The sequence below is a fragment of the Astyanax mexicanus genome, chromosome 23, assembly GCF_023375975.1.
Source record: "Astyanax mexicanus isolate ESR-SI-001 chromosome 23, AstMex3_surface, whole genome shotgun sequence".
Taxonomy (NCBI): domain Eukaryota; kingdom Metazoa; phylum Chordata; class Actinopteri; order Characiformes; family Acestrorhamphidae; genus Astyanax; species Astyanax mexicanus.
In genome coordinates this window covers 2,607,729-2,635,156 of record NC_064430.1, presented here as the reverse complement: position 1 = coordinate 2,635,156, position 27,428 = coordinate 2,607,729, and the positions used below count along the sequence as shown (strand labels likewise).

Genomic DNA, 27,428 nt, shown 5'->3' with positions numbered 1-27,428 from the left:
CCTCCTTACTCTCTCCTTCTCTCTCGCACCCATCCAGCTTCTCCCGCACTCTTTCAGACCCGCCCCCTTTCTCCCAGCAAACCTACACTGCAGAGAGTTATGGGACAAAATAAAGTAAAATAAAAGCCAGGTAAATATAACAGTGACTGAACAGAGATTATTCTTTAGAAACAATTACATGAACTATTTAAATAAACATTATTATTTTAGGAATTATTATAGCTAGTTATTCACCAGAGTTACATAGGTAACCACAATTTCTACTTAAGTGACGAAAAGTATTTTTCAAAAGTTGATAGTATAAGGAATTTATATGAGAAATAATGCGGATAGACAGGTTTCACATGCTTATGTTTGTGGATAAATATAACTTTTTTCATGCTGAAGATTTATAAAAGTGTTTTCTCCTAATAATCCTTTTGAAACTCAATGTAGAAAAAGCACCAATTTCTGAAAGTAGTTCCTTAAGATCAATAACTGAATATTAAGCCTGGAGATTAAAGAAAATCACATCAGGATGAGTCGAAAGATGAATCAGGTGTGTCTGTGTGGAGAAATAAAAAGCTAAAAAGATTTTTAACCAAGGTTTCAGGAAATAGAGTGATGTTCATTTAGGTAATGATGTTAAAACATGAAGTAAAGGATTAAAGTGGGTGTAATGTGTAATCTGCACAGAGATCATATAAAACACTGTGTGAATTTAAAGCACAGACGCTAAAACGACGAACAGGTTTAATTCAAAACCATTTAACTGATAAAAATCCATATTTCAGAATATTAAACAAAACCTGGCATTTCCTCCAAACACCTCGAGCTGAGCTCTGAAGGATCTGCAGCCTAAATGAGACGTCACTTTAAATTACAGCAGAGTGATTAAACAGAACAGCACAGAGAGAGAGAGAGAGAGAGAGAGAGAGAGAGAGAGAGCGCAAGAGAGAGAGAGAGAGAGAGAGGTTTAATATTTAAGAAAGCATTAAAACAAGCTTGACAGAGAGAAAAAGTAAGACAGAATGCACAAGTGACTGAAAGAGAGAGGTAGTGAAAGAGAGAGAGGTAGTGAGAGAGAGAGAGAGAGAGAGAGAGAGAATAAGAAAATGATAAAGACAGCAAAAGTCAGTGAAAGAAAGTGAGTAATGTTTAAGTGAGAGAGTAAGGCAAAGCAAGAGAAAACGAGGGAGGGAGAGTAAAAAAAAAGTAAGAAAAAGTAAGAGACAGATAAAGAGAGAGAAAGTGAGCTTTAATGTTTCAGTCAGAGAGGAAAAGAGAGAACAATATTGAAAGCGAGAGTAAGAGTTTGAAAGAGAAAGCATGAAAAAGCTTGAAAGAGAAAAAGTAAGAGAGCAAAAGCGAGAACGAAAGAGAAAGCAAAAAAGCATGAGAGAACGAGTGAGAGAGCAATGGAGAGAGAAGCAGAGAGAGTTATCAAGAGAGTGTGAGAGAAAGAGTACGAGAGAAAGCAAAAGAAAACAAGCGGGACATGGAATAAAAAGAAAGAGAAAAAATAAGTGTCAGAGAGAGAGAGAGAGAGAGAGAGAGAGAGAGATTTAATGTTAAAGATAGAGATGAAAAGAGAGAGAACTATAGAAAAAGTGAGAGTGAGTAAGAGTCCGAAAGAGAGAAAGCAAGAAAAAGCTAGAAACAATAAGAGAGAAACTGGGAGAAAAAGAATGCAAGAAAGAGAAAAAGAGAATGCAAGAGTGTGAGAAACAGAGAGTGATAGAAAAGAGATAGAGAGAGAAAATGAGTCTAATGTTTAAGAGAAACTAAAGAAGCAAAGGAGGGACAGAGTGTTTGAGAGAGAGAGAGAGAGAGAGAGAGATTTAATGTTAAAGATAGAGATGGAAAGAGAGAGAAGGATAGATAAAGTGAGTGAGTAAGAGTTCGAAAGAGAGAAAGCAAGAAAAAGCTAGAAAGAATAAGACTATGAAGGAACACATAAGGAATCATGTAGTAACTTAAAAGTGTTAAACAAACTTTCCTGGGGTGGTCCTGATGAGTGCCAGTTCCACCATTATAATGTTTTTGATGTTTTTTTGGGGTAACTGCACTTGAGGGTACTTTTAAAGTTCTTGAAATACTTCTTTCCAGATTGACTGACCTTCTTTTTTTCTTAAATTAGTTCTTAAAATGTGCTTTAAACACATTAAGAGGCAAGAAATTCAAGTAATTAACTCTTGAGGAGTTCAGCACAGCTGTTAACTGAAAGCCTGAATTCCAGCAGACTCTACCTCATAAAGCTGACTGAGAAAATCAACTTGAAAATCATCCATTTGTTTTTCTTCATAGTTTAGATGAATTTAGTATTAATCTATAATATAGAACATTTTAAAATAATAAAAAAAAAAACACTGATTTTAAGAGCTCTTACTTGGGAACATGTCCTTCGAAGGCGTATGTTTTGTTGTCCCAGTCGTCCGGATCAGGAGCGTAGACCTTCCCCAAAACCGTCGTCGGCATCCGACCTGTTAGAGCGACAAAAAAAACAGAAGGTTGGTGTGTGTGAAGAATCTAAAAAAATATATTTTTTTTAATACTCAATTATGTATTAAACAATCATAATCAATAATGCTGTAAAGTCTCACACTGATCTCAGTGTATAATGGTTTTAAAATGTTTTACTCTACTATCTAAATGCCATTAATTGGCTTTGTATGGTTTCCAAAATAAAGAAAAGTGTATTTAAACAGTATCTTTTGGTAAAACCTGTTATAATTATAATACAAATATAAACATAATACAGTTTCCCATTGAAATTGCCATTATTTGGCTTTGCATGATTTCCAAAAGTAAGTTTTTAATAGCCCTGCGACACACAGTAATACACATGCCAAAACAATAGACAGTGTCTGTCTAAATTTTTGTCAAATTTTTTTCTATTTAAATGCCATTTCTTGCCTCTATAGTACCAGTCAAACGTTTGTAACCCCTTAAATTCAGTGTTTTTCATTATTTTAACAATTTCTGCATTGTATATTAATACTAAAGCCATTTAAACTATGAATAAAACACAGATGAAATTATTTAGTGAATGAAGCAAACAAAAACAAAAAGGGTTATGATGAAACTGGCACTCATCAGGATGTCCCCAGAAAAAGAAAGAGCAAGATTAACAGCTCCCCAGATCAGAGCACCTAAATGCGTATAATATGTATGAGTATTTTGGTTTGTTTAATACTTTTAAGTTACTACATGATTCCTTATGTGTTCCTTCATATTCTGATAGATCACTTTACTATTCATTTACTATGTAGGACAAAACATATAAAATAATTAAAAACATTAAATGAGAATTTCCAATTTTTTATTGGTACTGTAGATGTTTTTTTGAACAACTATTTTATTATTTCTTAAACACTTTAAATTCCAAAATCAATCAATCAATCAATCAATCAATAAATAAATAAAGCAAAAACTGGACAAGGTCTTCTTTCAACAGTAATGATTTAAAAAAAAATCTATATTTTTCTGTCTTTCAATTTTTGAAAATAAAAAACTTGGGAAAAAAATCTATTTCAGTAAAGCATAACAAATGTATGTATTTATTATTATTTATTATTATTATTATTATTTTATTTTTATTTTTTTTACTTACACTGCTCCACATCATGTGGGAGACTGCGGTTCAATCACTATTCTGAGTGACTATTTTGTGCTACACCAACAAAAGTTGGCTAAGACTCCAAACACCTTGTAAGTCAATCTAAATAAAAGTCAGATAGAAAATGTTGTAAAATGTAAATATAAAATTAATGCTATTATTATTTCTGTAACGTTCAATAAGATTTATCCAGTCAACTCTGGAATAATCTCCCCGAATATGTTCGGGACTCAGACACAGTCTCAATCTTTAAGTCTAGACTGAAAACTTACTTGTTTAGTTTAGCTTTTGGTAATTAATGTTTTTCCCTTTAGATAAGGCTGCAGATTCAGGAGTTCATGGACAGAGGGAATTGTGGTAAACTGAGATGCTGGTGCTGTTGTTCTCCCACTGCACACGGTCACTCAGGTTTGTGGACGGTGGAGTGGGTGGATGCTGGTGTTTCAGGGTGCCTCCATGTCTATGTTACCTTCTGGCTCTCTGCCTTTAGTTAGGCTGTTTTATTCAGTTCTGCCGGAGTCATTTGCCACACTCTGATAATGTTTCAATATTCTCAGTTTTGCAAAAATCCAGTCAAAACTAATTCCATCTCTCTGCTTTCCTCCGAGTTACTGACTGCCCACCTGTCTGACCCGATACCGATGTTGGACCCTCAGGCTCTCGCGTCTCCTGTCCGGCCAGACTGATGGAAGTTTCTGAAGTCAGCTCTTCTCCACCACCACCACAGATCAGCTGCTCATCATCCATCTCACTCTCCACTACAGATTACATCCAAGCCATTAGTGGCGCTATTACACTCCTGAGTACATAAAACCTATATGGATGTATAAAAGACTTTTTAAATTTTAATTTAAAAGCCGTTTGACCAGTGGTAGGATGGTCCCCCCTTAAATGTGAGTCTTGGTCCTCCCAAGGTTTCTTCCTCCTCCTGCAGCTCTGAGGGAGTTTTTCCTTGCCTCCGGGCTCACTGGGGGTTCTGTATTCTGTATTTTCTATGTGTAATGTTTTGCCTGATTCTTTGTCCTGTAATCATGTTTCTGTAAAGCTGCTTTGTGCCAACACCAGTTGTAAAAAGCGCTATACAAATAAATTTGATTTGATTTGATTTGATAAAATACAGCACAGTGTTTTTTTTTTTTGGCTCTATATAGTTTATAAAACGGGGTTTCAACAGATGTAAAACAAATATAGAAAAAAAAATGGCTTTTTTTTACACTGTAGTATTTGTAATTTGTTTTTGTCAATTCATTTTTAAAATTGTAAAAAAGGGAAAGATTTCGTTTTTTTTTTTTTTGTTTTTTTTTTCCATTTAAATGACATTATTTTGTTATACACTTCACTAAAACAGCAGACAAACAAAACCAGAAGAGTAATACTGGTCATCTTTTGTCCAGTTTTTAAGAAAATGGAAGATTTTCTGCACATTAAACGTGATAATTTGTTAACACAGTCATTTGGAGTGCTCAGTTTTCAAACATGAGGCAGAATTATTATAGTGGTTATGAGCACCAGCTGTCTGCAGAGTTTACAGCCTCTCACAGACGGCTTTTATATATTAAATGTTTGACAATAGACTGCCAGCTGCCTCAGATACGGCTTTATTACAGTTATGGGACGTCTGTAGTCTAAAATGTACAGTACCAGTCTTCTGATTCAGTGAATTTTACCGTTATTTCTGCATTTAATGTATTTTCTACATTGCAGATTAATATTAAAGACATGAAAAATATAGAATTACGTAGTAAAGAGTATAAAAAAGTGTTATTTCTCCACATTAATCCCCTGATCTAAAGCTGATGAACTGAGATGGGGATTTGATGAGGTGATTTAATTGGGATGAGCTGGAGCTTCACAGCATGAAGGAAAGAAAAGCAGCAACTATTGTTCAGCACCTCCAGGAACTCCTTCCTTCAAGATGCTGAGAAAACTATTCCAGGTGACTCTCCGGGAAATTGGCGACTCATCTGACTGCTCTCCAGAAACACAATTTGTCACAAGAAAACACGTGAAATAAAATACGAGAATTAGAGATGCGATGCCAGAGAATTTCTATAGAGGAGAATACGCACTTAACCCTTTCATGCATGAATTATTATGCACAGAAAGTAAGCATATATAGGAAATTAGCATATATACATATAATTTTAAAAATAATTTAATTTAATAAAAAAACATACTTCTCATTGCTCAGGCAAGCAGTTGTAGAAATTTCATTCTGATAGCTGTTTAATATAAATGTTACCCTTATTTTACCCTATTTTTACCAGTAGTTTACTATTGTTATATTGTTATGATGGAATATATCATTAATAATATAAATTATAGCATACTTACAACTAACAAATTAGTTTATAATAATACCTATAATAATATATAATACTAATATATACTAATATATACATATAATATGCATAATAATACTACAATAATATAATATTATAATAACAAAACATCTATAATAGTATTATAATATTAATAATTTATTAAAATAACAATAATTAGAGCTAATTTAGCAAATTCACTCATAATGTCCTTATAATCTAAATGTTACCATTGGTGCATGACGTCCATTATAGTGGACAGTTACATTTGGACACAGAACCAAAAAACTATATAACACCAGATTTAATTAAACTTAATAAGAAACAAAATTATATCTTTATATTTCTTTCAAAATAATAAGATTTGACCGATAATCAATCATATTCAGATTTCCACTGTTGGTCGCCATCTTGGATTTCTGATGCAATATCTCAATTTCGAATGTTGAATATTGATAGACATTTATTTTTTACACAGTAAAGAGTGGATTTAGAAGACAGCCCCCTGGTGGTGTGGAGTATATATTGCAAATCTTTAAATTTTTAAAAGCTCTTTAAATATGTGTCCACTGTAGTGTACACCATTCATGAAAGAGTTAAAGTTTATATGAAGCAACTGAGCAAAATCTGAGTTTATAAATAAATGTCTGATCAGTTTTATACTAAAATATGCACTTATGTCCTCAACACACAACTATATTAAACGTTTCAGTACTGCACACATCATTTTTTATCATTTTAAACTCCAGTTATACGTCTTTTAAACGTAGCCTTTTGGCTTTTAGCGTCATTCACCCAATTCATAGAGTTTAACAGTCATTTACTGATAAAACAAGGGAATAAAAAGTGGTTAGACTCTATAAACAGTTCTTTTTCATTTTTTTTGCTGCAAAAATTTGAGAAAAAAATAGAGAGATATTGTCTATCAGAAAAATAAATAAATAATAAAACATAAATAAATAAACCAGCCAATGAAACAGTAGCCTGGCCTGCCCACTGCACTGGACAAAAAATAATAATAAAAAATAAATAAAAAATAGCAACTCAGACATTAGGACATGTCAGCACTACAGAACAAATAAAGCAAAGTAATACAAAATAATTTGAATAAATTATTCATTTTAAACACTTTTTATTATGTTTAGGAATACAGGTAATTTTATACTTTCATAATAATAATAATAATAATAATAATAATAATAATAATTTTATTTTAGGATAGTAGTGACTTATTGTTTGTGCATTGCAGATAGAAAACAGCATTCTTATACTTTTCCATCACTGGAACATGAACATAATTCAGGTCTATAAGGTTCAAGAGGCAAAAAAAAAAAAATGCAAGTAATTAACTCTTGATGAGTTCAGCACAGCTGTTAACTGAAAGCCTGAATTCCAAGTGACTCTACCTTTAACCATGAAACAGCAAAAATAAAATAAAACTATTTTAATAAAAATAAATAATAAAGAATTTATTCTATGTTCTCCAAGTACAGATAAAGCAGGTCACGCCCGGATCCTCACGCGTTTAATGTCAGGAAGATGAATAATTACGGATCATTCTGAGAATAATACGCACACTCAGATAAGTCTACGCTTTTTATTTCCAAATGAATAGAGCAATTTTACTGATAGGATCTGATCTATCATAAAGCCCCATGAAAATGCATTTAGGTTATGAAACAAAGCCACAGTATTAATGTACTAATACTAGATATCATAGATATGATAATAAATGGCACGCTATTAACCTTTTTAGAAGATCACGTTTCAGGACACTTCTATACATTATATTATACATACAATACATTATTACATGCCTCAAAATATCAACTGATTAAACAGAAAATCGCCAATCAGGACCTGTACCTACTTCTTCCACAGCCGTGCCTATGCAGATTTCATTTTCCAGCAGGAGTTGGCACACTGCCCACACTGCCAAAAGTAACAATTGTTCTTATATAATACTCTTTTTTTTTTTTTTTTTTTTTGATACACTGATTTTTGGGTTTTCATTGGCTGTAAGAGAGTCAACAATACAATAAATAAAAAATTGAGACCTTTCAGACCTGAATTATCTGTGGTTATGTGAAATAAAAATAAAAATGTAAGAATGATGTTTTGTGTCTGTAATGCACAGAAAATTAGACTCATTATACTATAAAATTGATAAAGCAAATAAATATAAATTCTTTTTTTTTATATTTCCATTGTATTGGAAGATTGTGTGTAATATTTTATATTTCATTTTGACTTTTTTTTCCATAAGCCACGCCTACATAAACAGCAAATAAAAAATGATTAAAAGTGTTTCAAATTACATTCAATTAGTACAAAAAAAAATTAAGCGTTACTCTGCCTCAATGGCTTCCTCTATTACTACTGTTTTTTTCTGTAATGTTACAGTGGGCGGGGCCAAGCTACTCTTTCATTGCTTTAGAAACTTGTTCATTGGCTGGTTCATTTCTGGTCTATTCTAAAGTACAACAGCTTTCAAATAGTGTTAATAGTGTTCTTTGCAACAAAACACTTAAAAACGAAGGAAATACATGATGTCCATTGTAAAAGGTAAAATCAGTTTCTCTTATTTTGCTATTTATAGGTTTATATTTGAGAAATTAATATTGTTGTTTTATTCTATAAACTACAGACATTTCTCCCAAATTCCAAATAAAAATATTGTCATTGAGAGCATTTATTTACAGAAAATGAAAAAGATGCAGAGCTTTCAGACCTCAACTACTGCAAAGTAAACAAGTTCATATTCATAAAGTTTTAAGAGTTCAGAAATAATCAATATTTGGTGGAATAACCCTGGTTGGTTTTTAATCACAGTTTTCGTGCATCATCATGTTCTCCTCCACCAGTCCTTCACACTGCTTTTGGATAACTTTATGCTGCTTTACTCCTTGTGCAAAAATCAAAGAAACTCACTCTTCAATTATATTCTAATTTTTTCGAGATGAACCTGTATATACTATACTGCATGCTGTAGATATACACTAATTCATATTTCCAATAGTCAAATGCGTTTCCAAAGCATATTACTAAAGAATCCAAAGGAACGGCATAAAAAAAGACAGATTTATTACAGTTCTAAAATATGCTTTTCCTCCCAAAACCAGTTTATTTAATGTTGGGATGAAACTGCAGCATACGGTTGTCAGTTTAGTGGAATTACGGTTGAGTAGAAACGTTCTGTACGCTGTGAAACTGCAGAACCATTCCAGAGAGATGAACAGAGAACATGCAGGGGTCGGATCAGGGCGCTGTCTGAGACAAATACATAATCAGGACCAGACCCAAGTATTCAAATGGGTTGCCATGTATTTTCAACTGGACCTGCTGCCAGAGGCACTTTGAAACACAATAAGACGAGCTGTTGAGCTCTGTTGCCATATCTGACATGTGCGCCGCATTTTCTACCACAGTCTGACTCTGCCACCGCCCCGAGCTGATGATCACCAGCGCTAACGCCGAATATATAATACGATCTGCTAATGAGTGACCGGGGGAGTCTGATTTCCCTGGTCATGTCTGCAGAACGACCAACAAAACACATGTAAAATACAAATATCTGTCCATACGGTCCAGTTAAAACTATAAAATCACACAGAGAACTGTTAGAGCCGAGAATGCTACCTGAACTGAAGCTAAGCGCTAAAAATGCATTTAAATAAAGCTGTAGAAACATACTAATAGAAATATAACGAGTAAAAAACCTTGATCCATCAAATGTTCCTAAAAAAAATGATTTAAATGAATAACTAGTTATATAATATATATATATATATATATATGTTATGTTAAGTTATAATTACTGTTTTCGTCTACGCTCACACAGTAGGTAAATGTGGCCCAAACCCAATATCTATTTCAGGCTGTTCACACTGTTAATCTTTCAAATGTGACCCTTTTAAATTATTCGCATAAGAGCAGTGCTTCACCTTAAGTTTCCCTTTAATCCTTCAGCCAAAATCTCAAGAGCTACAGAGTTCAGACTGCAGCTGAGTAAGCTTTACACTTATAAAATTATATCTGATTGGTGTCAGAAGTGGTTTATGTAGTGTCGTGTTTAGGTCCCACCCACTAGATATTAATGTAGAACTTCAATAACACAACTTTTTTTTTCCTAAAAATAAGATTTGAAAGTGGCACTATTTCATTTTTCTTACAGTATTGTGATATATTGAACGCCTTGTATCGCCAAGTTCTAGCCTAAGGGAATACACTAAAGGTGGTTTTCAGTGGTAATTCAATAAATGGAGGCTGGATTCCGACTTTCTCTAAGCAGCATCCTCTCAACACCAGCCTGCACCATCCTTCCATCTCCTGCTATTTCTGTTTTTCAGAAGAAAACACTGAACAAGTCCGAGAAGGAGCTTAGTAATAATACCTTAATGGACCCCATCACAGTTAGCCATGGTTGCTATGCTTTTAGTACAAGTACACAGCAGCTCTTCAGCAAGAACACCTTCCAACATCTGTAAAAATGAGTCCAGCCAGCAGCAGCTTCAGCATCACTCCCCTCCTTTCATCCCGACCCTCTCCAGAGCTCCGGCTACATCCACATATTTTAAGAATTCTCAGAAAAGCAAACAAGAGCCGTACCCCGAAGACCAGCGCAAACCAACAAACACCTGAACGTGTTTCTGAAGTCTATAACACCGTACCGACATGCTCACACTCGCTCTCCACAGACACAGAGCCTTTACTGAAAGAACAAAAGGTGATTTACGGACAGAACTGTAGAGATTTCAACTTTACAAAGGCTTTACAAAACGCAGCTTCTTCAAACAAACAGCACTTTACTCGACTTTAATATATTTCTAATATATGTGGACAAAGAAAATCATTTTAGTCCAATGAAAAACAAGAATACAACCATATTTTTCACACTATATAAGGCGCACCATCAATGAACATCTATTTTATGGTCTATTTTGATAAATAAGGTGCACCGTATTATAATGCGCAGTTTGCAATACTAGTAAGGAACAAAGGTGACACCATGTTTTTATTCTAATTCAGTCAAACAAGCACTGAATTTTAATCTAAACAGCTTCCGTTTATTTGCAGTAAGCTTAGGTTTCCAGGTTTAAACTAAGGCTGGGTGCAGCAGTATTAGCATTAACTGCTTAGCACGGCTAGCAGCTAATACTAATGCTGCTTCAGTCTCTGTGCTGGAGAACTAAACTGAAACTTCTGTATAACTCTGTACTTCAGTGGAGGGACTTTACTGCTCCTTAATACCCGTCTTATAGTGTGAAAAATATGGTATCTCCATTTTTGTCGATTTTAAGTTTACCACATAATTAAAACTCTCAAACTTTCCTTCAAACTGTGCCAGAATATTTTGGTGAATGGACCAATAGAAATGAAAAAAAAAAAATCTCCTGAATTTACCTTTTTTTTTCCATTGAGAGTTAACAAGGTTTTCTGCTGCAGTTCTGTTAGCCAATCAGAGGTGATATGTTTGCATGTATGAATATTCATGAGCAAGAGCCAAAACCTGTCTTTCTTCAGAGACCACTAACATAGTTAACTAAAGCAGGGCTAAACAGAAACAGAAAAAAAAAAGTCTATCAAAAAGCAACTTGAGTAGAAGTTGAAATAGAAGTACTAAAGTACTACAGTACTACAATTCTTAATATTATTTAGTTATTCTTATTTTTATTTACTTGATTACTGCAATCTGGGAGTGCTAATGTGGGTTTGGAATGATTGGTAACATTTATAATAATTGCAACTGTTGACTGATTATTAAACGATTCAGCAAAAAAAAATGGCAGATTAATCGATTGTCAAAATAATCAATTAGTTGCAGCTTTCATTGTTGGGTAAGACAAAAGTTTACAGAGGTAATTGCCGTTTTTTTACAGGTAACGTTCAATCTGTAGTTCTGTAGTGTTGCTATAATGTCAAGGGTTTTGGGAATGTTGCTTTTAATGTTTCCATAATATTAGCACAGTTTGTCTAGTTGGGAATGTCACGTTTCCAGAACATTTCTGGTGCATTAATTCCTACATCACTACAGTATCACTTCCTGGACCCTTTTCAAAACATTCTTCTAATGTTCTCTGTTAGCTGGGTCATTACAAGGACTGAATTGCAAGAAAGAAAGAGAAAGGAATGGATGTACTGTAACATTAATACAGAAAATAGTAAAAGACAAAACATGAAATATTCAAATTTTTGCATTTCCCACACTATCCCAACATTTGCTGATGTAGGTTTACAGTATTTAATACATACAAATGTAGCCCAGCATAATAATGTTGTGGTGAAAAAGAAAAAGCAAAGCATTTTCTCACCTCTGTGACTGTTGATGTAGATCTTCTTCTCTCCGGGAAGATGAGCGTGGTCGTTCTTGTCGCCTATAGTGATGGTGAGCGTGCTGGTGACCGTTTTGGGTGGCTTTCCGCTGTCAGTCATGATAACGGGCAGTAGGAACTGCTTCTGCCGCTCCCGATCGAAGGCCCTGAGGGCTGTGACAGTGGCTGTGTCGTTTTCGTTATCCTGCAGGTGAAAGTCATTGCTGTAACGGTACTCCGGAGGGACGGAGAAAGAGAACGGCGATCCGTTCTCCACCGAATCTCGATCGATAACTCTGAGCAACGTGGAGCTCGCGTTGAGCCGGACCACCTGAGGACCAGCAACATTCTCCCAAACCACGGGCGAGTAGGTAGACTCGAATTCCGGCCCATTGTCGTTGACGTCCAACAAGGACAACTGGATGGTGGCGGTGCCGGTAAGCGGTGGAGATCCGTGATCGGTCGCAAGAACGACCAGATGATGCTGGGAAGCTTGTTCTCGGTCTAGTTGACCTGCTACAGTGACCAGTCCACTCTGGTCCACCAAGAACAAGTCAAAAGGATCTGATTCAGGAGCGATGGTGTAGGTAATCTCTCGGTTTAACCCTGAATCCGAATCACTTGCAACCACCATAGCCACACTAGTGCCAACCGGGATGTCCTCTCGGAGAGCTGGAAGTTGCAGGAAGTGTGGAATAAAGACTGGAGCATGGTCATTGCAGTCTTTAATCTCTAGAGTACAGTGCAGCAAGCTGGAATAGTCCAGGTCCTCGACTTTAATGGTCAAGTTGAAACTCTGCTCTCCTGGCTTTTCGTAATCCAGTCGCTTCTTCAGGCGCAAGGTTCCTCGCTGCTCTTGCCGGTGGCTCACCATGTAGAACTTCTGCTCAGGATCTCCAGCCACTATGCTAAAAGTAAGCTGACCGTTCTCTCCAGCGTCGGCGTCCTCAGCGGCGAGCTCCAGAACGGCGGCGTTCTGCTCACTGCTTTCTGGAATCCTCGCCGAACAAGAGCGGTCCAAGAAACGAGGGGCATGGTCGTTAACGTCCTTGACGTGAATGGTGGCGGTCGCCGTTCCAGACATGCCTCCGCCATCCCTGGCCTCCACGACCAAGACGTACGACTCGATGTGCTCCCTGTCCAGTCCAGACATGGCTACGGAAACGGTCCCAGTGGCTGGGTTGATGGTAAACATCTCCGCTCCATTGTTGCCTCCGTTGAGGGCAAGATTACTCAGAACTCGATACGCAAGCACAGCGTTTTGTCCGACAGCTGCGTCATCCAAGTCAGTGGCGGTCATCTCCATAACGGACGTGCCAGAAGCCGAATTCTCCGCCACTTCGCTGTGGCAGCTGTCCGGCGCACAGGCGAAGATAGGGGCGTTGTCGTTGATGTCCCAAACACTTATGATGACGTCTGTAAATCCGGTCAGCCCCTCGCCGCCCTCGTCCGTCGCCAAGACCACGAATCGCCACACAGCTCGGGCCTCCCTGTCCAGAGTCCTCTGGGCGTAGATTTTCCCCGTCACCTCGTCGATGATGAACTCGCTCTCGGCTCCCTGACCGTGCAGAGAGTACCGAAGAGCCTCTTGGTCAGCATCCTTATCTGGGTCAGTGGCTGTTACCTACAACATCAAAGGGAAAAGGGAATACGTTAGGGTCTTCTTCTCTTGCCTACACTGACACCAGCTACGTTTTTCTTGAATTATTCAAATCTACCTACTCGATGACGTGAACGATTGACCTGTACTTGCATGTGCACTTTTTTTTTTTCTGGCTTCAATTCACGTAAGCTCAATTACCGCCAGCAAAGAGCAACTATAAAAGCTCAAAATGTGAGAACAATTTACTCTTAAGACACTCGCACAAAAATAAAAGGATAAAATAAGTACGAGTATAAGCAAGAGTATAAGTGCATTTCTCCAGAGCACCACTCGCACAGTTCGGACAAAGAGCATGATGTCATCTGCTGCAATCCAGGCTTTTAAATTCTGTTTTTTAAATAAGAGCTTCTCAGAGACTCAGCGCTCTAAAGACTTAATAGAATCAAGTAATGGATTACGAAGCGTAAAAAACACTTTAATGTACGAAAAGGAGAAAAAAAAAAAAAACACAACTGTGGCCAAAATCAACCAATCAACCAAATCTATTCATCCAGATTATCCATCCAGAGTCCTCGGCGTGATGAGCACTTGCAGCCATTTAAAACACCCCGAGTACCCTCCTGTAGCATGATTCATTTCCCCTCACATTCAAAATTAATTACACGCCAATTTTCAAGACAGGAGGCGACAGAAATTCTGCAAAGCCGATGAATCCAGTGAAAAGGGACTAGATCACCACAAGCCACCACCAGTATTAAAAGGGAAAAGTGGTGTTCGGAAGGCTTGAATCGACCTTTTCGTCTAGTGTGGGGGGGGGGGGTGGGGGGGTGCGGGTGGCTGTTTCGGGGGTGAGGAGATGGGGGTTGTTGATTTTTATTTGTAGCCACTAGACTCAAAGGAGCTAAAAGGAGGAAAACTGGTTTATACAGATGCTACCGCTAACTATGCACTCTACTCAATTACCTTCACAGGGATTATACTAACTACTAATTATACTAAACACTCACATACCCGCCTACATATATCCGCCTACGTATTGCCTGCTGTATTCCCGGTTTTGTATTCCCACCTCAATTTTCCTTGCTGTGTTCCCACCTCTGTATTTCAATCTACCTGTATCAGCCTTTATATTCCTGTCTTTGTATTTCCACTTACGTATAGCCACTTTTATATTTCTGACTTTGTTTTACCACCTTTCTACCTCTAGCTCTGTATTCCACACTCACATTCCAAACCTTCATATATCTGTCTTTATATTTCGACCTCCTTATTCCGCATTTACATTCCAATCTTCTTATTATTCCCAATATGGATGTAGAAATATGAAGGCAGATATATACGTAGATAGGAATATCACATACCACTCACATATTCCCACTTTGGCATTCCCACCTTCATATATATGCCTTAATATTTCTACCTCCATATTCCGCACTCAGATTCCCACATTCATGTTTCCACTTTGGTATTTCCGCCTTCGTATTCTTACCTACCTAAATCTGTCTTCATATTTCTATCTCTATATTCCGCATCTACATTCCCACTTTGGTATTCCCGCATTCAAATTCCTACCTACATATATCTGCTTTCATATCCCTGCCTTTGTATTTCTACCTCGATATTCCACATTCACATTCCCACCTTTGTATTTCTGCCAACATATATCTGCCTTTAAGGTGGAAGGGAAATATGTTGTAAGGCAAAAGGGAAATATGTTTCAAGGCAAAAGGGATATATGTTTTAAGGTGGAAGGAAAATATGTTTTAAGGCGGAGTGGAAATATGTATTAAGGCGGAGTGGAAATATGTATTAAGGCATAAGGGAAATATGTATTAAGGCAGAAGAGAAGTATGTTTTAAGGTAGAAGGGAAATATGTTTTAAGGCGGAGTGGAAATATGTATTAAGGCGGAGTGTAAATATGTATTAAGGCGGAAGAGAAGTATGTTTTAAGGTAGAAGGGTGAGTGTGAACAGTACGTACTCTGGCAGCCGTAGTAGTGAAGAATCAGTTGCTTGTATATCTTATAAGTATTTCTAAAGTAAATTCAAATAGTCATGTAGTAAAAAAAAAATACATGTATGATGTATAAAATTTAGCTTGCACTTCACACAGAAGACGTAAAATCAGCAGGCTATCTGACGCTCTGAAAATGGACACGGTCACCTAGCGTAAAAGCATGATGCTCTTCATTTGCATAATGCTAATCAGCTCCTAGCGCTCTGTGCTTAGTCTTCATGTTAAGAGATCAAAGTCTTGCTCTGCTCTCTTCTGTAGACGGATGTTGAAGCAGCAAAGCATCAACTGACACCCGACATCTCAGGTTAACCTCAAAGAACCGTCAGAGCGATGCTCCTCACCTGCAGCACGAACACCGGAGACCCGTCCAGCTCCTCCGTCACGCTGCCGTAGTACTCGTTCACTGAGAACACGGGCGCCTCATCGTTCTTATTCACCACGTTCACCACCACGGCCGTGTAGTCCTCCCACTTCCCGTCCGAGGCCAGGATGTGCAGCTTGTAGCGCTTGGTCTGCTCGTAGTCCAGCGGCTGGGCGATGAAGATGGTGCCCACCTCCGGCTCCACGTCAAACACGCCCCCGGTGTTCCCCGACGTGATCTGGTAGCGTAGCTTAGCGTTAGCACCTGCATGAAAAAATGGAAAAATAAAAGTACAGATGTTAGCAGAGGTCATGGTTGGGTACTATTGTGCAATAATATTGCATGATAATGAGAATATTGAGGAATTGCCTAGATTTGTTTCGATTATCCAGCACACATATGCTATATTTTTCATTTAAAGAATGTATTTGTCCATTCATGACATTTGTGTGGGTGTTCAGGGAGGTTTAAGAATGCCTGTGTTTACTTATATTCATATATTCATCTTGACATGAACATAATATTATGACCAATAATAAAATACAGTACATTTCTAGACTGTAGTCCTGTAATTCAGTGTAAAATGTGAAACTCATTATATAGCTGTATAACACACAGAGTAAGAGATTTTAAACCTTTATTTCTTTTATTGTTAATGATTGTGGCTAACAGCCAATGAAAACCCAAAAATCAGAGTCTCAGAAATTTAGAATATTATATAAGACCAATTGGCAGTGTGGGCAGTGTGCCAAGTCCTGCTGGAAAATGAAAAATTCACTTCTGCATAAAAGTACATGCATGCAAATCTCCAAAAGCAGTGTGTAAGACTGGTGGAGGAGAACATGATGCCAAGATGCATGAAAGCTGTGATTAAAACCACCAGGGTTATTCCACTAAATACTGATTTCTGAACTCTTAAAACTTTATGAATATGAACTGGTTTTCTTTGCATTATTTGAGGTCTGAAAGCTCTGCATCTTTTTTTTTTTGTTATTTCAGACATTTCTCATTTTCTGCAAATAAATGCTCTAAATGAGAATATTTTTATTTGGAATTTGGGAGAAATGTTGTTCGTAGTTTAAAGAATAAAACAACATTTTTTTTTATTTCATTTTACTTAAACATAATCCTATAAATAGCAAAATCAGAGAAACTGATTCAGAAACTATATGGTGGTACCTTTCCAATTTATCAACCTCTGTAGTTTCACACCTTCTAAAGGTAATGAAGTCAACCTAGTGACAGGTGGTGAACATGTTAACTGGAACGCCAACCGACCGACCGGCCGACCGACCCGAGCGAACGATGGGTGTTGGAGGGGGGCTGAAACCTCAAATCTCTCCAGAAAAATAGAATGTGAAGCATGAAAGTAAGAAGGGATGAGTAAAAGGAGGAATATTTAATCGTACAGCCTCTACTGTTCCGTCCCAACATTAATAAAACAGGAAAATGAAAAGCTGTGTGAATGAATCGGTTTGTTTTGTTTTACGTTAAGATTTACACTCGGCACGGATCAACTCCCAGCGGAACGCTCGCTCACTCGCTCAGAGAGCAAACGGCATAAACAAACAGCGCAGATATATACAGAACAAACAGCCCAAAAAACACATTCCACAGCATGTTTTCCTCCACCACCACCACCACCACAGCCCATTAGTGCTCCCGGATTTCTCCACGTTTTCTCTCTCTCTGCTGATAGAGCGGTAATGCAGAGTGGAGAGCACAACGGCCGCCCAACACTTCTGATCTCAATCTCGCTGTTGCCCCGAGCAACTCCGATAAATAGAAGTGCTTTAGCTTTAGCGCTTTAGCAGTTAGCACTGCCACAGCTGTCTCAACCTCTTAAACCCTAAAAGCTCCCGCAGGGCTCCATGTAGGCCAGCAATTCAGATCCTCGTTTTTGTGACATAGTTTTGTACAACCGCAAAACAAATAAATAAATAAAATAAAATAAAAAAATGAAAAATTGGGATAATAAAAAAAATGGAAGTCACAAAGACTCAAGACTAAAAAAAATAAAAAATAGGAAAAATCTTAATTTCAGTGTTTTCTGCATTGTAGATTAATACTAAAATCATCCAAACTATGAAAAAACTATTTTAGCCCATTCAAAGTAGCATCTATTGTTTTGCTCATCTCTGCTGGATTTTCTCAGTCAGCTTTATGAGGTAGAGTCACCCAGAATTCAGGCTTTCAGTTAACAGCTGTGCTGAACTCATCAAGAGTTAATGACTTGAATTTCTTGTCTCTTAATGTAAAGTTTGAGAGCATCAGTTAAAGTAAAGTAGTGAAGAGGTAGAGTTACAGGTGTACAGTGAATAGTGAATATTTGAGTAATGTTCGAATCCAGATTATGAGAAGAAACAACTACTAAACCAAATAAAGAAAAAAAAATATTTTAAGAAGAAACGAAGGTCAGACAATCTGAAAAAGAAGAAGTATCCTGAACTGCAGTCACCACAAAGACCATCAAAAAAATTGTAATGATGAAACTGGCCCTCATCAGGATCATAAAAAAGATCATAAAAAAATAAACAAAATGAGCTAGCAGGTTCCAGGTAGCTGCACCGTTGAAATAGCAATCAACCAAAGTTAGAGAGTACTTGGCTCTTAAAGGTTATGATGAGCAAGTGACACTCTGATTGGTTTATTTCACTTTACACCCAAAATTAACCACACCCATGATTAATTAAGAGAACTAGTACATGCCTTTTTTTTGCAAGTTTTGAGCAAGGCATACTTTTCCCATCGTTATGATAGCAAAGGCACACAGACCGTGCCTAAAACAAGCTTATAATCAAACAAACTGATCATTTTTGGACACAATGATCAATAGGTCAGAATCTTTCATGGTATAGGGATGTGTGTTACTACATTAAGCGCAACATTCAAGCAAATATACTGTATGCCAGGGGTCGGCAATTAAGTTTGGTAACGGGCAGAAATTTTCCAATACAAAAAATAAATAAATAAATAAATTTGGTTTTGTAAAATGAAGTGTAATGGGATGGAGTGCTACAGACTAGCAGCTCTCCAGTCCAGAGGGTTGTTGAACTCAAGTGCAGAACAGTTGATCTCAAAGCACCCAAGAAGAAAGACAGGCTAGTGAATTGGGACACAACCGGGTAAAAAATGCCCTTATATGGATACATGGATACATCTGGCCTGCTGGCTGCCTATTGCAGACCCCTGCTGCATTTACTAGTGCTAACCACGGCTAGTGCTAGCGGTTAGCTGCTAATGCTGCTGCATCCAGCCTTAGTGGACATGTGGAAATCTAAACAGGTTTGCTGTAAATAAACGCAAGCGCTTTACTCAAGCAAATAAACCGGTTTCAGGAGATAAATCTGTGCAGATCAACATCTAGCGCTCGTTCGACTTTTTTTTTTTTTAAGAATTACAAAAGGTTTTGTTTACTTAGCTACTTAGAAATGAAATATGGCGACACCCCTGTTCCTTACTAGTGTTGATTAAAATATGTCTTATAATCTTGTGGACATTATATATGAAAACAAACCAGAAAACAGACTTCACTGATAGTGTGGCTCATACTCCGGTGTGGCTTAAAGTGCAAAAAGTGCGTTTATAGGTTGTTGTATGCCAGCTATAAAATTATGACTTTTAAAGACTTTTTCGACATGCATGCATGCACTTTTCAACAAGACGATGCATATCTAAACCCACATGCTGCAAACATCAGAAATGCATGAGCTGTGGAAGAAGAAGAGGGTTTTATTTGTGGTGAATTTTGGTAGCGAGAAATGTGCTAATGCTTCTTCTAAGAATCAGATCTTTTTAGAGATTAACAGGAAAAGAATTTGCCTGGAGTTAAAAAGAAGCGTAGAAATGCAGTCAGTGCTGCTGAGATGGTGGAGGAGCAGCATGGAGATGAAGCGTGAGCGTCGGAATGAGGTCTAAGGCCCTTAGCATGCCTCTGATAAATGTCGGACGGGATGAGGTGCTGCAGAAACCCGTGAGCACAGAGTGAGGTCGGCTCGGGCTGCGGCGGAGGGGATGATGGGCTTCAGACGGGGATTTATGGACTCGTCCGGGCCGGCTGATGAGGAATGAGTTATGTGTCGACTGTGCTGAGCTGTGTGGGTTTACGGTAACGTATGAGCCGGGGAAATTGAACCGGAGAGCTTATCTGTGGGGTGTTTCGTGGGCTTGTGAAGTCCGTATTAAAGTAACTGGGGGTATTGATGTGGAGGCTGAGAGATATGACTCAGCTGTGCATGCTAAACAGCCAATATATGCAGCTCTGGATCAGCGGTTCATTACTTCGCTTGTTACGCATTTCTTGCACTAAAAGGTGCACTTAAAATCTATTAATTTTCCCAAAAATTGTCAGTGCGCATTATAATCTGGTGCTCCTTATGTATAAATTCTATCAGTCAGGTATTAAGAGGCAGGAAAGCTACTCTACTGAAGTACAGAGTTATACAGGAGTTTCAGTTTAGTTCTCCAGCACCGAAACTGGAGCAGTATTAGCATTAGCCGCTAATTGCTGTGCTAAGAGTTAGCTCTTTCACTGTTAAAAGGTGAGTATTATCAGACCGTGTTAAAACAAGCTACGTGGGATGAAGCACTAGCTTACCGAAACACTCAGGGTTCCTCAGTGTAGTGCTGATGGGCAGCATCTACTTTGCTGCTAATGCTGCTGCACCCAGCCTTATTGCAAATGTGGAAATCAATTAAGCATACTGTAAATAAACGCAAGTGCTTTATTCACCCAAATAATCCGTTTTTAGGAGAAAAATCTGTGTAGATTTTGTTTAGTTTACTTAGCTTAGCTTTACAGACCTGCTAAATTAAAAGGGAAACATGGCGACACCTCTGTTCCTTACTAATGTCACGTAAAATGCATCTTATTATCTCGTGGAACTTATGTATGAAAATTGACCAAAAAAACGTTTTTAATAGTGTGGATTTTATTTTCCAGCAGGATTTGACGCACTGCCCACACTGCCAAAAGTACCAATTGCTCTTATATAATATTCTAATTTTCTGAGACACTGATTTTTGTTTTTTTTTTCCATTGGCTGTAAACCACAATCATCCATAATAATAAAGAGCTTCACATTTTGAACTAAATTACTTAAATAGAGTAACATTTTAATGAAATTCAAATTTTTTGAGATGCACTAGTATGTGAACATGAATCATTCAGAAGCATTGTTTTATTTATTTAATTTAGATTAGTTATTCTATCTGTTTTTTCATTTTGCTTCGAATTATCCAAAATCCTGGGGAAAAAAAAATAATTATAAAACAAAACACAAAAAAATCTGTCAGTCAATTTTAAAACCTTTCCATAACCTTGAAAGCTTCTCCAAATTTAGTTCTTTAGCAAAGACCATCCGAAACATTATGATGAAACTGGCACTCTTCAGGACCGCCCCAGGAAATGAAGAGAGATTGAGTGAGCGACCTCAGAATTGAGTAATGCACAGGATAGGTTCATAATCAACAACACTTTAAACTATTACATGATTCATTACAATGCTTTCCTTCATGATTTGGAACACTTCTGTATTTATTCACAATATAGTAAAGCAATGTAGTACTGTATTTAGTACTTTCTGGACAAATTTAAGGCTGGTGCAATGCCACGTTTGGAAAGAGCATGTTATTTTAAGCTTTATTGCACAGTTTATTAAAATTCTTACATACTTTTTTTTTTTTTCAGAATTTCTACTGTTCACCCACTGTGTGCTTTCAGCTTGGCGTTGTCCTTGATTTAGGTTTTCTGAACCGTTTTAAACAGTGTTTGTTTTTTATTTAATAGCGTTAAACATCACGCTAACACATTCTCCTCTGTGGCGTCAACGGAGAAGCGTGGAAAGCTTAATGCAGTCAAGACTACACATACGTACATTCTGCAGCTTTCTGAGAATCAGGGTCTTAAGGGGGGTCTGAAAAGAGCTTGCAGATGTACGGTTCTGTAGGAAAACTGTAAATATTACAGAATATATGTTTCATTTTTCATCAGTCAGAAGGCTCTGGCCTGAAAGAGCTGGAACATCTTTATAATCTCGGGAATAAAAGGACGGGAATTTGAAGTGGGCGAGAGAACGCGGGGCATTTGATGAATAATGTTGTGAATTATGAATGCCGTTATATTACAGAGGAGCGTAAATTGAAGAATTTATATCTGGTACACAACGGCCAGAACCGTCTGTGGCCCATTATGATTTGAAGGCTGAACTCATAATAGTGCGAGAATGTGAAAGGCTTGAAAGGCTTGTAAAGAATGCTGAAATGCTATGATCAGTATTTATTCTCATTTCACACTTTGCGGGTCGTCGTCACGGCTGGCCATGCATTCGTTTTTTTTTTTAATAACTTATAATGATCGAGCAAAACATTATGACCACCTTCTTGTTTATATGCTCATTATCCATCTAACGGAGACTTTGCAGTTCAATAATATAGTAATTTCAGAAAGTAGTCCCGTATTTATTTTCCTTTCACCCTGGTGTATGTTCTTCTATTAGGCCGGGTTGAACATTCCTATTGAACATCTGTGCTCTGTAAAAATTACAACGTTGAAAAAAACTCATATTCAAGGCAACTGCAAAAGTTTTTTTTAGTTTTGAGGTTCAAATTCAAACTTTTAAAATTTTACATACGTATAAAAAGTTCAAATATTAAGTCAGAAAGTCTTAAAAATTCACTTTATGGTTTTAGTTGGCCTACTAAATGTGTAAGGTACATTTTTAGTTATTTTTAGTAAGCAACTGACAATTTATGACTATTATATAATCTGTCTTATTCACAGTCATATAAGCTTTTGGTAATGCATAATGTGTCCAGCTGGACCCAGCCAGCATATACTGTATTTTTCTCACTATAAGGCACACTGGATTGTAAGACGCATTATAAAATAAATAAACCTCTATTTTCTGGTCCATTTTTATACATAAGGGACACCAATTCACATGGTGCATTTTAAGTAACACTAGTAAGGAACAAGGGTGTCGCCATGTTTTCCTTCTAATTCTAATTCAGCAAGTCTCACTACTGGGTGGTGAGATTTCCAGATTTCCACTAAGGCTGGGTGCAGCAGCATTAGCATTAGCAGCTCAACAGCAATACACTGAGGAACGCTGAGTGTTACGGTAAGACAGGGTGATATTTGCTAGCATTTTGTTGTATGTAGCCCATTGTTTTAACACAGTAAACACACACACACCACCATCATGAAGCAGAGGAGAGTGTTCAGTGGCAGACTGCTGTCACAGAGCTGCACAACAGACAGACTCAGAAGATCCTTTATCCCAAGAGCTATCAGACTCTTTAACTCCTCCCATCGGGGACGGGATGCTGCTGCTGACTGAGTTTAATCCAGTCACACCACATGGACATTATTATTCAACCACTTAATTATTTACACTAACACTTCCCCAACCTCACTTACATTCAAGTACACTTTACTCATGATTGGGTATTCACTTTTTCACATTCTCTTTTTAGAACTACAGATGCATATTTATATTATATTTCTATGTGACATCAGTCACTTTCATAATCAACGTCATTGCACATTGCACTTCACTCTGTTAATTATTTAATTATTTATGACCATTAGCAACATCTACTGCACTGCTCTGTTTACAGATATATCTTTACCTTGTAAAGTAAGTTTTTTACAGCCTTATTTATTTTCTATTCTTCTTTGTTTGAATTTATGTTTGCATTTGTTTCTTATTGTATTGTGTTGTTGCTGCTGGATGCCTACATTTCCTTCGGGATAAATAATCCATCCATCCATCCATCCATCCATCCAACTACAGTCCAATATATTCGCCTCTGAATGGTTAAAGAGCTAGCACTTAGGGTGGTTAACAACTAATGCTAATACAGCTTGCAGTTATGCACATATTTAATATTTGCAACCAATTACTAAATTGAGGGTTCCAACATGTTGGTCCCATGTAGTTTTAGAGTTTTGTTTAAAATTATATCTCAGGGATTTTGACATATATGTATAAAAAAATGACGTGGTCATAATGTTCTGCTTGAACTGTGTAAAGTCTCGTGTTCTGGTATCTGGCCGGGGTCTCTGCGTACCTTCGTCTTCATCGTTAGCGCTGACGGTGAGGATGGTGGAGCCCACGTCTGCGTCTTCATCCACGTCGACTTCATACAGCGTCTGGGAGAAGACCGGCTTGTTATCGTTGACGTCGCTGATGAAAATCCTCACGTACGCCGTGTCTGAGGAGAGAGAGCAAACACGCCTCAGATTAAACAACCTGCACTGATCTTATTCTGTCATCCTCATCTTCATCCCCCTCTCCGCTCATCTTTAACCCCCTCTCTATCTCTCTCTTACCTCTTTCTTCTCATCTCTCTACCCTTGACTTTCAATTTCTCATCCCCACTGTGAGTTTCCCCATCCTTTAACCTTCTTGTTTCTCCCTTTTTTTATTTTATTCATCTGTTTTTTGTCTCATAGTCTGTCTTTTATTCTGTCTTTGCTCGTTTTCTTCTTTGCTCACATTTTTTTAAATTTCTCTCTCTCTTTCTTTGTATTATTTTCTCTCATTTTTTCTCTTTTGCCTATTTTCTCGTCCTCAATCTCTGACTTCTCATTCTCGCTCTCTCTGACTCTGTTCATTCTTTCCAACTCTTTTCATTCTCTCTAACTCTGTTGATTTTTTCTCTGACGATGTTCATTCTCTCTCAAACTTTAGGCTCTCTGACTCTTTTCATTCTCTCTCTGACTCTATGCTCTGTGACTTAAACAACTAAAAAAAACACTTTTACTTCTAGTTTTTGTTGGTGTAATTTAACTTCTAAAAATGTATATTGTAAGTTCTGCTAACTATCATATAGGATCTGACTTAATGCTCTGTGACTCTTCATTCTGTCTGACTCTTTTTATTTGCACAGACTCTATGCTCTGTGACTTTTTATTCTCTCTCTGACTTGGTGCCCTATGACTCTCCATTCTCTCTCCGACTCGTTTTATTATTTCTGACTCGTTTCATTCTCTCTGCCTCTACTCTCCAACTCCAACTATTCATTATCTGTGTTCTATGCTCTCTGGCTCTTCATTCTCTCTCTGACTCTGTTCATTCTTTCTGACTCTTTTCATTATCTCTGACTTTTCCTTTTTGTCTCTGACTATACCCTCTGACAATGTTCATCCTTTCTCAAACTTTAGGCTCTCTGACTCTATGCTCTTTGACTTAAAAAAATAAAAAAAATAAAATAAATAAAAAACACTTTTACTTCTAGTTTTTAGTTGGTCTAATTCAACTTCTAAAAAATGTGTACTGTAAGTTCTGCTGACTATCATTTAGGACCTGACTCTATGCTCTGTGACTCTGTTCATTCTCTTCCTGACTCTATGCTCTGTGACTCTTCATTCTGTCTGACCCTTTTCATTGTCTGACTCTATGCTCTGTGATTTTTATTCTCTCTGACTCTGTGCCCTATGACTCTCCATTCTCACTCTGACTCGTTTCATTCTTTCTGACTCTATACTCTAACTCTTCATTATCTCTCTGGCTCTATGCTCTCTGGCTTTTCTTTCTCTCTGACTGTTCATTCCCTCTCTGACTCGTTTCATTATTTTTGACTGCTCAGTGACTATTCATTCTCTCTTACTTTATGCTCTGATTCTTATCATTCTATCGCTCTCCCTTTCCCCATTCTCTCTCTGACTCTATTCTATCTGACTCTCCTCACTGTGATTAATATTTATTTTCTGATTGTCCATTTTCTATCTTTCTTTCTTTAATTTTATATTTTTTTTTCCTCTGACACATTCACTCTTTCTGAACAGTTTCATACAGCATTTGAATAGAGTAGTTGTCCTTCATACTGTGTGAGAAGTGAACACTGAATGGACCAATAGAAACACATGGATAGAACCTTTTTTATATTGACCACTGAAAGCTTTATTCTACTGTAGAAACAGACAGACCTAACCTGCTTTCACACAACATGAAAAGAGGAGAAGAAAGGAGCGCTGGGTGGAGAAATCTCACTGTGTGGAGATCACTCACTGCGTAGCCTTTAGCTCATTTATCTCATTTATCCACTGCCTTCCAGAGAAGAGGAGCTGCATCTGTGGTTGAAGGAGTTAAATATAACTTATTCACCCAAACCGACCCATTTCTCCGAGTTAGAATGTTCTGCTTTTGTTTTTTTTTTTATCTTTATATAAAAAGGTAAAAGCAGACATTTGGGAGTTTGTTTGAATTTAGTGTTAAATTTAGTTATTCAACCACAGACTGTAGTTTTTTTTTTTGTTTTTTTTCTAATTATATACTAAAAACTCAGTCCTATTACTTTCAGCCCTGTTACTCGTAACAAAGTGAGTGGCAGTAATAGGAGTGAGTTCCAGTAACAGGAGTGAGTTCCAGTAACAGGAGTAGTGAGTGACAGTAACAGGAGGAGTGAGTGCAAGTAACAGGAGCGAGTGCCAGTAACAGGAGCAGTGAGTACCAGTAACAGGAGCAGTGAGTACCAGTAACAGGAGCGAGTTCCAGTAACAGGAGCGAGTTCCAGTAACAGGAGTAGTGAGTGACAGTAACAGGAGGAGTGAGTGCAAGTAACAGGAGGAGTGAGTACCAGTAACAGGAGGAGTGAGTACCAGTAACAGGAGCGAGTGCAAGTAACAGGAGCGAGTGCCAGTAACAGGAGCAGTGAGTACCAGTAACAGGAGCAGTGAGTACCAGTAACAGGAGCGAGTGCCAGTAACAGGAGGAGTGAGTGCCAGTAACAGGAGGAGTGAGTGCCAGTAACAGGAGGAGTGAGTGCCAGTAACAGGAGGAGTGAGTGCCAGTAACAGGAGCGAGTGCCAGTAACAGGAGCAGTGAGTGATAGTAACAGGAGGAGTGAATACCAGTAACAGGAGCGAGTGCCAGTAACAGGAGCAGTGAGTGATAGTAACAGGAGGAGTGAGTACCAGTAACAGGAGCGAGTGCCAGTAACAAGAGTGAGTACCAGTAACAGGAGCAGTGAGTACCAGTAACAGGAGCGAGTGCCAGTAACAGGATCAGTGAGTACCAGTAACAGGAGCGAGTGCCAGTAACAGGAGCGGATGCCAGTAACAGGAGCAGTGAGTGATAGTAACAGGAGGAGTGAGTACCAGTAACAGGAGCGAGTGCCAGTAACAGGAGGAGTGAGTACCAGTAACAGGAGCGAGTGCCAGTAACAGGAGCAGTGAGTACCAGTAACAGGAGCGGATGCCAGTAACAGGAG

At 37.7% G+C, this 27,428-nt stretch overlaps 1 protein-coding gene across 1 annotated transcript in view; it reads right to left on the bottom strand.

Moving 5' to 3' along the window:
- The window catches only part of si:ch211-186j3.6 (neural-cadherin), a 488,562-nt gene that overhangs the window by 171,053 nt on the left and 290,081 nt on the right, over positions 1-27,428 (bottom strand). Inside the window, exons 16-19 of the mRNA XM_049470897.1 lie at positions 24,285-24,428; positions 16,192-16,475; positions 12,231-13,854; positions 2,369-2,462 (exon numbers count right to left, since the gene is read on the bottom strand). Coding sequence (XP_049326854.1) covers positions 2,369-2,462; positions 12,231-13,854; positions 16,192-16,475; positions 24,285-24,428 — 2,146 coding nt within the window. The remainder of the gene's footprint in view (positions 1-2,368; positions 2,463-12,230; positions 13,855-16,191; positions 16,476-24,284; positions 24,429-27,428) is intronic.